Source organism: Curcuma longa, chromosome 1 (genome assembly GCF_044706935.1).
Source record: "Curcuma longa cultivar G26 ecotype Majalengka, Jawa Barat chromosome 1, ITB_CL_G26_1.1, whole genome shotgun sequence".
Classification (NCBI taxonomy): Eukaryota; Viridiplantae; Streptophyta; class Magnoliopsida; order Zingiberales; family Zingiberaceae; genus Curcuma; species Curcuma longa.
In genome coordinates this window covers 6,958,458-6,972,197 of record NC_133861.1, presented here as the reverse complement: position 1 = coordinate 6,972,197, position 13,740 = coordinate 6,958,458, and the positions used below count along the sequence as shown (strand labels likewise).

At 32.7% G+C, this 13,740-nt stretch overlaps 1 protein-coding gene across 1 annotated transcript; it reads left to right on the top strand.

Annotated features, from left to right (window-relative positions):
• Positions 1 to 2,928: 2,928 nt before the first annotated feature.
• Positions 2,929 to 5,054, top strand: LOC141844223 (L-type lectin-domain containing receptor kinase IV.2-like). Its single transcript, XM_074732286.1, has one exon. The coding sequence runs from the start codon at positions 2,929 to 2,931 to the stop codon at positions 4,936 to 4,938; it is 2,010 nt and encodes a 669-aa protein (XP_074588387.1). The 3' UTR covers positions 4,939 to 5,054.
• The last annotated feature ends 8,686 nt before the right edge of the window (positions 5,055 to 13,740 follow it).

Genomic DNA, 13,740 nt, shown 5'->3' with positions numbered 1-13,740 from the left:
CCGGACTTCCAGAACGGCATCAAGATGTTTGGTTTAATTTCTTTACTTATCCTGCTTTAATGTTATATTTATTATAATTTAGTTTTGGATTGTAAGATGGGTTTCTCCACATCCGAACAAGATTCGGAAAGGAGACCACTAGTGGACGGACGCCTCCCATACATAGGCCTTGGACGTACTAACCCTGGGGGGTTAGGAACCAAGTAAATCTGCATGTCCCTGTGTTTTGTTTTCTAATATTCGACTATAAGTTTTTGTTTGATAGAACGAATGATTTTTAAAAAGCGACGACACGCTATTCACCCCCTTTTGCGTGTCACATCGATCCTACATTTATATCGAATTTTAAGATTTATTGTAGTAATTATCTATTAACTTTTATACAATGATATTTAAAATATAACAAATATTATATAGTCTATTAATTTGTTTTATTTATTAAAATATTATTTTTTTATAAATTAAAATTAATATAAAATAATGATACTATTATAAAGATTAATAATTTACTACAAATTATAACAGTTTTGTTAGTTGTTACCCTTTAAATCTTAAAACACAAAGTAGGAATTGTACTTTAATAAAAAAAAAAAAAGGAGCGTCTCCAATTTGATCCAATTTGACTGTCATGTCCTTTTAAATTTTACATTGTTTGTAGACCTTTTCAGGCCATTATGTCAAGGCAAGTCGTTACCAGAGGAGACTTGCAAGTCGTTGCCTGGGACCAGAAAGATCTAAACTGAACCATATGATAGCTCAGTAGTTTCAGTGATTCAAACACGAGAAGCGAATTTCTGCATTAGAAGGTTTCCTTTGATGTATGGAAAGCAAGAATATTTTACAACATGATAGGATAACAACTGTTCATATCCACAAAATTCTAAAATTTGATAGGGAATTAACTGTCCATATCCTCACAATTCTACAATATGATAGTGTAATAATTGTCCATATCCTTAAAATTCTCTTAAATAACTATATCAAGTCTGGAATGTCTGCTTCATGTGGCATGAATTATTAAACATGTCATACATCAGGCTTGCCCAGAGTAATTCTAAACTCGACGTGTATCAGTTGGTCAAAATTAAAAAAATCAAAATGTCATGTAGGCATCTCTTTTCTTAAAAAAAAAAAAAAAAAAAGACAAATGGCCGCTCTATTTAACATATATGAAGTAGATCTCCATTAAAAAGAATATCTTTTAGTGGAGATTTTATCAGAGAAGATATTCTATCCGAGTCAAAAGAATATTCCATCGCCGTTGCAATAGTGAAAAATCTTGTCATCCATATCGATACGATATCAGATTGTGCTATCATACCGCATTAATGGGGTGATAAATTACTCGAGATATCATTGATGGCATGTGTCTTTCTGACGACGATCTGATCAGCTAAACGAGGGATTGAACAGAACGGAATCAGTTGAGCGTAGCATATGACACTGAGGAGGCGGAACATGACCAGTAGAGAGAGCTCAAGCCGAAATCCATTAGGACAAACCTTAAGGCTGAGGATTTGATGCGGTCGAAAACAGATTCGATGGAATGATTTGGACTTGGAGCTCAAAGTCCGAAGAGGAGTAAAATACTTTTATATCAAATTTTAATATTTATATGAAATATAATGAATATTATATAATCTATTAATTTATTTTATTCATTAAAATATTATTTTAATTTAATTATTATTATTTAATAAGTAAATTAATATAAAATAATAATATTATTATAGCAGTTAGTAATTTAGTACAAATTATAATAGTTTTGATAGTTGTTACCATTTAAATCTTAAAACACACAGTAAGAATATTTTGGATAGTTGGTTTTGCATATTTGCATAGGATGTTCATTGTACTTTAATCAGATAAGGGCGTCTCCGATTTGACTGTCATGCCCTTTTAATTTTTTCATTGTTTGCCGACCTTTCAAGCCATGTTATGTCAATGCAAGTCGTTGCCAGAGGAGACTTGCAAGTTGTTGCCTGGGACAAGAAAGATCTAAACTGAAAGTTTTGCATATTTGCATAGGATGTCCATTGTATTTTAATCAAAAAAGGACATCTTCGATTTGACAGTCATGCCCTTTTAATTTAATTTTTTCATTGTTTGTCGACCTTTCATGCCATGTTATGTCAATGCAAGTCGTTGTCAGAGGAGATTTGCAAGTCGTTGCCTGGGACAAGAAAGATTTAAACTGAAAGTTTTGCATATTTGCATAGGATGTACATTGTACTTTAATCAGAAAAGGGCGTCTCCGATTTAACTGTCATGCCCTTTTAATTTTTTCATTGTTTGTCGACCTTTCAAGCCATGTTATGTCAATGCAAATCGTTGCCAGAGGAGACTTGCAAGTCGTTGCCTGGGACAAGAAAGATCTAAACTGAAAGTTTTGCATATTTGCATAGGATGTCCATTGTATTTTAATCAAAAAAGGGCATCTTCGATTTGACTGTCATGCCCTTTTAATTTAATTTTTTCATTGTTTGTCAACCTTTCAAGCCATGTTATGTCAATGCAAATCGTTGCCAGAGGAGACTTGCAAGTCGTTGCCTGGGACAAGAAAGATCTAAACTGAAAATTTTGCATATTTGCATAGGATGTCCATTGTACTTTAATCAAAAAAAGAGCGTCTCTGATTTGACTGTCATGCCCTTTTAATTTTTTTCATTGTTTGTCGACCTTTCAAGCCATATTATGTCAATGCAAGTCGTTGCCAGAGGAGACTTGCAAGTCGTTACCTGGGACAAGAAAGATCTAAACTGAACCATGGTTAGTTAACCTGCACTGCTGGAGAGGTAATTTCAGCATCACTGTTAAGATATTTCTAAGAGATGTTGCTGCAGCAACATACATGTATTGATCAATAAATAGTGTTGGAAGTCGAACTGTAGCTAACATCTGCTTGCTTAGCCTGTTTCTGCTCAAAACATGAACAACTCATCCGTTTCCCTCGTGTATTCCCTCCTCTTCTTCTCCATTTGTTTATCAGCAGCTCTAGCCACTGAGTTTCTCTTCAATGGTTTCCGAGATGCTGCGAAAAACCTGAGCATGGATGGTGCTGCGGTTATCACATCCAATGGAGTTCTCCAGATAACCAATGACAGCACCAGGCAAATCGGCCACGCCTTCTTTAGCTCTCCTGTCCTCATGTTGAAGAACGAATCTACGTCCTCTTCTGCTCGGTCATTCAGTACGGCGTTCGTGTTCAACATCATCACTTACGATGGCAGCGGGGGGCATGGCATCGCCTTTGTGATTGCCCCCTCCATCCCCCTTCGTGAAGTTGAAGCCGGTCAGTACCTTGGACTTCTTGACGAGGATAACAACGGCGAATCCTCCAACCATCTCTTCGCTATAGAGTTCGACACGGTTATGGCCCAAGGACAGTTTGTTGACATAAATGATAACCATGTCGGAGTGGACATTAACAACCTCAGTTCAGTTGTTGCGGTGCCTGCTGCTTATCAGACGGATGAGCTTGAAAATGTGTCGGTAAACTTGTTGGGTGGAGAGCCAATTCAGGCGTGGATCGACTACGATGGTGCTGCGAAAGTTTTGAACGTCACCATAGCTCCATTTATGCTTCCAAAGCCGCACCGACCTCTCATATCTTGGCCGATCGATCTTTCGCCAATATTCAAGGAATACATGTATGTCGGTTTCTCCTCAGCAACTTGGAGAGCCACGAGCTACCATTATGTTCTAGGCTGGAGCTTTAGCACAAATGAATCAGCACCCAATTTAACTCTATCGGAATTGCCTCTTCCTCTAAGGATAAAGGTAAACTCACCGTCTAGTTCAAGATTTTTTGCCGTTAAGGCTGTGCTTGTATCTTCCCTTATCACATTAGTGTTTGTGTTGTTCTTATTCCTTGTGTCTAAGTACTTACAAAATCGAAGGAAAGTATTAGAGAACCTTGAGGGTTGGGAGTTAGACTACCCCAATCGGTTTCCGTATAAAGAGCTCTATAGAGCGACCAAAGGTTTTAAAGAAACCGAGGTCCTTGGCTCAGGAGGTTTCGGTAAAGTCTACAGAGGGACCTTGCGGCGCACCGAAAAACAAGTGGCCATAAAAAAGATCTCAAATACATCTAGCCAAGGTGTGCGGGAGTTCATTGCGGAGCTTTCTAGTTTAGGCCAAATGAGACATCGGAACATAGTGCAACTCCTAGGATGGTGCAAGCGAAATGAGGACCTCCTCCTCGTCTACGACTACATGCCCAACGGAAGCCTTGACACCTTCCTCTTCGATGACAATAACAGCACCAACTTGAGTTGGAACCAGAGATTCAAAATTCTGAAGGATATCGCATTTGGGCTGGTCTACTTGCATGAAGATTGGGAGCAAGTGGTAGTTCATAGAGATATCAAGTCGAGCAACGTACTACTAGATGCCGAGCTGAATGGAAGGCTGGGTGATTTCGGCCTTGCTAGGCTATACGAGCATGGAATGAACCCCCACACCACCCACATTGCGGGGACTATGGGCTATATTTCCCCTGAGCTATATAATACCGGAAGGGCCACGACCGGATCAGATGTGTTTGCTTATGGCATATTGCTCTTCGAGGTGGCTTCTGGTCGGAGGCCAATAGAACACACTGCTCCGTCAACGCAGGTGGTTCTAATTGATTGGGTGCGAGAGTGCCACACCATGAACAAACTACTAACTGTCGTAGATCCAAGGCTAAATGAATACTACTACAAGGAGGAAATGGAACTGGTGCTAAAGTTGGGATTGCTTTGTTCTCAATCTACTCCTGAAGCAAGGCCTACCATGAGGCAAGTGACACAATATCTCAATGGTGATGACATTCTCAGTGATAATGTTGCTTTTGTGTTCTCAGAAAAAAACTCACTCGATTTGAGCTATCAACTTCGATATACTTCATCATCCAAAGAAGTGATGTCGTCTACCTCTCTCAGCCAAGGGAGATGACAGACAGAGCTAAGGTAAAAACTGTGCTAGGGATATTCATCCAACTCTTTATTATGGCCTAGGGAAATATGAATTTAGGGTTTGAAATATGAAGCCAACAATAATTGTCTTTTAGCCATCTATTGTACCACCTTTTTATTGAAATGTATTTGGCTACTGTTGTTGCTAAAGGTGAATCCGTGAATCCTTTTTCAGATTATTATTATTAGTATTTTATTATTGAAATGCATATAATACATTGTCTTTCAAGTTCAGCATTTTATTCTTTGGTGTAAATTTCTCTGATGAATCACGTGACGTTCACGATGCGTCAAATTTTGCCATAACAATATTACAGAATACTACTCAAATTATTATTTACACGTCTCAAAAAGAAGACCATAAATTTTCAAAGTTTTGGCAAAAGTCAGAAGACACCCTTTTATTTCCAAAGGCACTCCATTTTATTTTTTTATTAAAAAGATATCTCATTTTCTATAATCATATATATTATTTAAATATCCTTTGATACTATCTTTAACTTGCACCAATACAATATGTAACAACTAAAATTTTATAACTATGATAATATAAAATCTTATAATTGTTATAACATATAATTATAATAGTTACGATTCTATAATTACTACAATATAAATTTTTATTTACGTACGACAACATAATTTCCTAATTCATATTATAGTAATTACGAAACCGTAGTTACTAAAATATAAATTTCTATATTTTGATTTGGTCTCAATTTTAAAACTCAAAATTCAATTAAATATCGGGCCATGATGCAATGGCAAAGTATTTTCACAATTAGTCAAGCATTTCTGAGTTGATTCTTAATTACGACACATTGAGAATTAATTTCCTCCGTTAAAAAGATAATATTGGAATATTGATTGCAAAGTAATGCGTCATTTGTACTTCTCAATTTACTCTGATAGTCAGTAAAAAATTTCTATTGAGCCGAACCGATCACTTTCAAAATTAAATGGTTCAAAGAACTGAATTACCAAAAAAATCAATTAAATCAAACCGATTTAACGTATCAATCAACTGCTGCTATTGAGGTCTATGATAAAAAAAACTTAAAAATCTTCGAACCCATATAATCGCAAAGTTGTGACTCATTAAAATCAAAATCAAGATCAATTAATTGTTGAACTTTTGAATCTGGTGGAATCAACCATCCATATATCTATCAACTGTTGATGAAGACCCAAGGCATGGCTAAGTTAGTAACATATGGTAGATTTGCCACATTAAGTAAATATCGATTCGAATTACCCTACCACATGAGGACCAACTTCAACTTTTTGATTTACCTTTCTACTAATGATTATGAGACCAACCATATGAAACTCCTAAAGTCAGCGTATAATCTTTTACCACATCAACTATTGATGAAAGATCAAATTCACTTACAGTAAATTAGTTAATTCGATTAATTACCAAATTAACTAATTTTATATCAATTTAATTTCGTTCGATTTTAATGGCAAACTTCCATCGGTTTGATTTGTCAAAAAAAAAATTGATTAGTTCAGTTTCAATTAGTTAATTTTGGACGGTTCAATTTTAACTAAACAATCTAGTTGGATTCACTTACAAATTTGAATACCAGGTATGTCCTTCAGTCTCACTGTTTTTCTGAAAAGTGCTGAGGGTTCCTCCCAAGTTAATCGAGTGGCACACTGGTTTGCCAGTGTTAGTATTAGCTCTTCCTGTCTCTCTAATGGAGTTGTAATATCCAAGCCATGCATGATAATGCTTCGATCAACTTTTCCAATGGAATCTCCAACCTATATCACACATGATAATTCATACTAGAATTATGTATAGTTATACATAACTAAATACAACCGTCAGTGAAAATGGTATTGGATATTTCCTATTCAGTTCCTGATTTCCTAGTAATTTTTCATCTTCTAGTTCCTGAAGGTTCGAAAAAATCAGAGTGATCGCTGGAGGTTAAAACTTTAAAGAAATTTCAGACAGAATATTGTTGCTCTAATGGACTTCATTCAACCTGGAATTTTGTAGTAATGCTATATCTGAATAGCTAGTCCTGAGAATCCCACACTAGGTTTATGGTCTAATACTCTGAATCTAGATTTACCCCTTCCACGCCCAAGTCAGACAGCTGACACTCAAATACCGAATGTTTAGAAAAAACATTGTTCAATACCTAGGTCTGTATCTAGGGTAGATACTCACACACAAGTTTAATCAGGATACTTGGCAATTGACATTCAGAAATCAAGGTTAGTTAGATCCATCTGTAGGCCTTTGGGCCTTCCTCTTACTAAAAGCAAAAGGAACTAGCTTTAAAAGGGAAGCTTTACACCCATATTGCCTCTCTAATCAAAGAGATAGTAGTCAAGTACCCGCGAAGAGATAAGAAACCCTCAATTTAATCATTTCGCTTAATCCACGAAAAAGAAAAGGATCGGCATCAAAAAAATCATGGTAGTAGAATCTAAAGACACATACCATAACCTCATACTTGCAAGCAAGCACAATTTTGAAGGGTTGGAGCAAGCCAAGTACCAAACCAAAAGGACTTTGATCTCTTAGGATGACCAAAGAGTAATGAAGTAATTACCATATATAAAGAAACCAAAGAAGGAATTGATCTTGACAATAAAGGAAAAAGACCAAGTAAAAGTATAAATTTGGCAAGAATTCAACAGAGCGGAATTTCAATTCCCATCAAGGCGATAGCATGCGACTCAATAGATAAAGTTGCTGGTTTCATCCACACAACAGGCCGGAAGCTAAGAAATTAACTTCAATTACCGTATAGTGAAGCGCCAGTGCCAGAGCCGGCTTTAGGCATAGGCCATTAAGGCATTAAGGCCTATGCCTAGGGTCCCAAATTTAGAGGGGCCCATTTTTTTATATATTAATTATTATATATATATATATATATATATATATATATATATATATATATATATATATATATATATATATATATAAAGAGAATAAAAAAATATTAAAAATATCTTTATTGGATTTTGGAGAGATTTTGCATGATCATTGAATTTTGTAGAGATTTGGGCTGCGTTTGGTACGACGTAATGTAATCACGCATGTAATGTAATCAAGTTTGTAATGTAATGTAATGTAATCTTGATTACATTACTATGTTTGGTTGAAGGAATGCATGTAATCTTTGATTACAAGAATGATTACATTACAGTGTTTGGTGTACATTATTTTCAATAAGGAATCTAATTTTTATTATTATAAAATATCAATAATACCCTCCTAATTTTTAAAATAAAATAAAAATAAATGTAATAATAAAGATTATTTTTATTATATTTAAAATAAATTATTTTATTAATAATTAATAATTAATAATTATTAATTTTTATTATTAATAAAATTAATAATTATTAAAATATTTATTAATTACTAATTAAAATTAGTTAATAATTTTTAATAATTAATAATTTATTATTAACTATTAATTTTCAAAATTAATTATTAATAATTAATTAATTATTTTTATTTTTAAAATAATTAATTAGTTTAAATAATAATTAATTAAAATTATAAAATAAAAATTATTAAAATAATTAATAAATATTATTATTATTATTAATTTTATTATTTTAATTATTTTATTAATTATAATTATTAATATTTATTTTTATAATTAATAATTATTATTTTATTAATACTTTTATTAATTATTTTAATTAAGTTTATTAATAATTAATTATTAATTATAATTAATAAATTATTGATTTTATAAAATTATTAATTTTATTAATAAAGTGGAAGGGTATATTTGGTACGATAAAAATAGAATCTGTAATGTAATCGGATTACATACTATTTCCTTTGTAATCCAGATTACATATCTTGGCTCCTCTTTTGTAATCCAATTACATTACATTACAAGCCTGATTACGTTACCAAACAAAGTAAATCATCTTGTAATGTAATCCTGATTACATTACAAGCCTGATTACCCCTTACCAATATTAAATATATTGGTATGATTCCAATATATTTAATATTTTTTAATTTTCAAAACTCTAATTTACTAGTTTCTTTATATTCCTCTCCTTCCTTCCTTATTAACCTAACAACCTATTTTACCCAACTTCAAACATTTTACTCATTTGATAGCTTATTTTCTCTTCTCAAAACATTTCTGAGATCATCACAAGGGGTGCAAGGAGAGGAACGATCAGAATTAAAAGTCTTTGTTATAAATTTTTCGATGATCTTAAGACCTAAAGGTATCGCCTTCCTCATTTCCCTGTCAAATCTTTTTTTATACTTCTGTTAATTTCTTATTTTTTTATCAATGATTCCTATTGTAAACTTATAATCTTGTTAGTTCACATTAGAAACTTATGATTTATCTTAATATTTCATCAATATTTCATCTTTATTCTCAAAATTTTAGATTTTTTTTATTCTGAATATTTCATCTTTATTTACTAAATTACTTTCATATTTTAATTACGATGAAATTTCATCAATATAATAATTCTAGTTTCAAATTTTGCAGGTCATTTGTCGAACTTTGAAATATCATTAGATTAAAATTATAAGACATAAATTTGGTTTTATTATTATTTAATTTTAAAATATTTTTATTTCTATAAAATAGTAGAGACTTATATTATTATTATTATTATTTGAATATAAATATGTCTGCTAAAAAATATGATTCTGGATATACAAAACGTATGAAAAAAAGAAAAATAGAATAATTTTATTAATCTCAAAAAGGTGCACTTAATAAATTTGTTATTAATAGTAAAAATCGAAACTCTGAAAATAATATAATTAAAAATTTAAATGAAAAATCAATTGAATTACAAGATTATCTATAGGACAAAAAGAAGTTTGTCTTAATTTAAACGAAGAAGATAATACTTATTCAGAAGAAAATCAATCAATAGATTTCAAAAATAAATATCTTAATAATACTGATGAAACTATTATTCAAAATATATATGATCCAGCACAATGAAAAAATATAAATACAAATTTAATAGATTTATTAGTTGAAAAAGGTCCATTTAGAGAAATCTATAAATATTTCCCAAATGATGAAAATTGTAGACATTTTTCTACAATTCATTATATCCGAAAATTACCAAATGGAGAAAAACATGACAGAGGATGGTTAATATATTCAAAAAAATTGGATAAAGTATTTTACTTTTGTTGTAAATTATTTAGTCAAAAAATAATTACAATTCAATTAACAAATGAAGGATGTCGAGATTGGAAAAATCTTAGTGCCAAGTTTAAAAGTCATGAAACAAGTAGTGAACATATTATAAATATGAATACTTGGTTTGATATTGAAATGAGATTACTTAAAAATAAAACCATCGATCAACATTTACAAGAAAAGATAAACAAAGAAAAAGAACATTGGAAAAATGTATTAATAAGAATTATTATTGTAATTAAAAATCTTGTAAAAAAAAAATTTAGCATTTCATTGTGCAAATGAGAAGATTTATCAAGAAAACAATGGAAATTTTTTAGGTTTAATTGAAATGATTGCAGAATTTGATCCTATAATGCAAAAACACCTCAAACGTATTCAAAATGGTGAAATTCATAATCATTATCTTGGTCATAATATACAAAACGAGTTAATAAATATATTAGGAATAGAAATAAAAAATATTATAATTAAAAAAATAAAGGAAGTAAAATATTTTTCTGTTATACTTGATTGTACTCTAGATATAAGTCATCAAGAACAAATGTCTCTTATATTAAGATGCGTAGATATTTCAACAAGTCCAATCAAAATAGAAGAATATTTTATAGAATTTTTAAAAGTAGATAATATATCAGGAAAAGAACTTTTTGATACGCTTATCATTATATTTAAAAAAATTGAACTTGATGTAAATGATATAAGAGGATAAGGGTATAATAATGGATCTAATATGAAGGGTAAACAACAAGGTGTACAAAAAAGACTACTAGATATAAATTCTATACTTTTTATACACCATGTGGTTGTCATAGTCTTAATTTAGTACTATGTAATATGACTAATTATTGTCCTAGTGTTATAACATTTTTTGGTGTTATACAACGTATTTACTCATTATTTTTCTCTTCTACCAAAAGATGGAAAATTTTACAAGATCACGTTTCTAAATTAACTCTAAAACCATTATCACAAACACGTTGGGAAAGTCGTCTTGAAAGTGTTAAACCTATAAAATATCAAGCTCCACAAATAAGAGAAGCTTTATACAAACTTGTAGAGACTAGTGATGATCCTAAAACAAAAAGTGAAGCAATTTCTTTAGCAACATATGAGATTGAAAATTTTAAATTTTTATTAGGTATGATTATTTTGTATGATATATTATTCACAGTTAATACTGTTAGTAAATTTTTACAATATAAAGATATGAACATTACAATTGTATTAGATCAATTAAAAAGTCTTATTTCTTTTTTGAATGAGTATAGAGAATATGGATTTATATTTTCTATGATTTCTGCTAAAGAAATTACAAATGAAATGAATATAGAACCAAAATTTCATAAAAAACGGGTAATTAGAAAAAATAAACGATTTGATGAGAATGTAACTAATGAAGTAAAACTATCACCAGAAGAATCTGTTGGTGCAAAGTGCACTAAGATCTTGCCTAGAGTTTCGATATTTGACAATACACCTAAGTCTGGTCAGTTTGACCAAGGGTTGATCCAAACAGGACTTAATGTTTGGATGTGTGGAAGTGAGCGAGAAGACCTAGTCGGTTAGACTAGGCAGTGGAAGTCCTGATCTGGACGATCGGGCAAGAGAAGTCCTGGTGAGTGAAGCTGGGCAAGGGAAAGTCCTAGTTGTAGGCTAGGCAAAGGGAAGTCCTGATTTGAAGGATCAGGCGGAAGTCTTGGTAGAGTCAAGTGCACCAGGTGAAGTCTGGGCGGGTCTAGGTGACCGAGTCGCAGCAGAAGTCTGGGCTGGTCTAGGTGACCGAGTCGCAGTAGAAGTCTGGGCTGGTCTGGGTGACCGAGTCGCAGTAGAAGTCTGGGTTGGTTAGAGAGAACCGAACCGCAGCAAAAATCCTAGGGGGCGAGGACAGAGCCGAGCACAAGTCCAACAAGTCTGGAGGACTTGGTTGGCATGAATTCTCCAAAATGGAGTGGGTTAGACTAACCCAAGATTTCGGTAGAAATATGAAGTTAGACCCACTAGGTAAGACTTTAGGTTGTTTTGTTTGCTTGCTTGTATGCTTGTCTTGCAGGAACCAGGAGCTGGAAGCAAGAGGAAAAAGCAGAGGTGAAGCAAGCAAAGTCAACTCAAAGTCAAGCTCGAAGTCAACTCAGGTCAAACTTGAGTTGAGTCGACTCAACCGGAGACTTGAGTCGACTCGGCAGTGGAGTCGACTCAGATAAGGTTTTGAGTCGACTCAGGCTGACGCAGAGTCAAGACTTATCGCAGTTGACGCCACATCAACTGGAGTCGACTCAGAAGGCAACTGGAGTCGACTCAGACAGGATAACGGACGGAAGCGATAAAAGTTGATCTGCCACATCAACTGGAGTCGACGCAGATGGACATCTGAGTCGACTCAGGACTAGTATATAAGGAGGCTTCGACCAGCAGCTGTGACAACAATTAATACGTCCTCCTTTCCAACAAGAGCTGCTACCGAACGTGAATGAGGTCAGACGCTTGCAATCGGAGAAGATCCAGGAGGAGTGCGCGGCGCTCAGGACTTCCAGATCGGCTAAGTGTTTGATTTTCTTTATTATTGTATTTACCTTCAGTCTTCATTCTTGTTATAATTTACGGACTGTAAGACGGGTTGCTCCGCTTCCGAACGACATTCGGAAAGGAGACCACTAGTGGACGGGCGCCTCCCGAATTAGGCCTTGGACGTACTAACCCTGGGGTTAGGAACCAAGTAAATCCTGCGTGTCTCCTGCATAGTAATTCTAATTCCGCTGCAAGTATTTGTTTTATAATTAACGAAAGATTTCTAAAAAGCAACCACGCGCTATTCACCCACCCTCTAACGTGTACACGATCCTACAGAATCTTTTAAAATCAATTACTTTAATTATATTATTGATCATGTTATTTCTTCACTTCAAAGTAGGTTTGAACAATTTAAAATTATCTTCATATATTTTAAATTTTTATATAAGGTAGAGAAAAAAAACTTTTTAACACATGATATGTCACAAGATATTGATGGTTTAGATTTATTTTTAGAATTGAAAGTTTTAAAAGAAATAATAAATCCAGAATTAAAAACAGCACTTGAAGTATTAAATCTTATAAAAAATTAAATTATTTTCCTAATGCATGGATAGTTTATAGAATATTACTTACCATACCTGTCAGTGTAGCTTCAGCAAAAAGAAATTTTTTTAAATTAAAATTAATAAAGTCTTATTTACGTTCAATTATTTCTGAAGAAAGATTAAATAATTTCACAATGTTATCAATTGAAAAAAATTTATTATTAAAATTTGAATATGAAAATTTAATTAATAACTTTACATCTCAAAAAGTTAAAAATTTTAATTGTATATAAAAAATTTATTTTTAAAATTAATATTTTAATTTATTTTAAAAAAATTTTAAATCCACGAATATCGATTCAAGTCCGAAAAAAAAAATTTAAATAATAATAATCATTTTAAAAAAATTTTGCCTAAGACCTCCCCTGACTGGTGCAAGGATCAGCAACTATAAAGGGGAAGCGTGTCGGCGGCAATAGGGCCAGTGGAGACGGGAAGAGCGGCATCGAGGGGCTTCGAGGGCATCCGGCTTGATGAACATCAGCG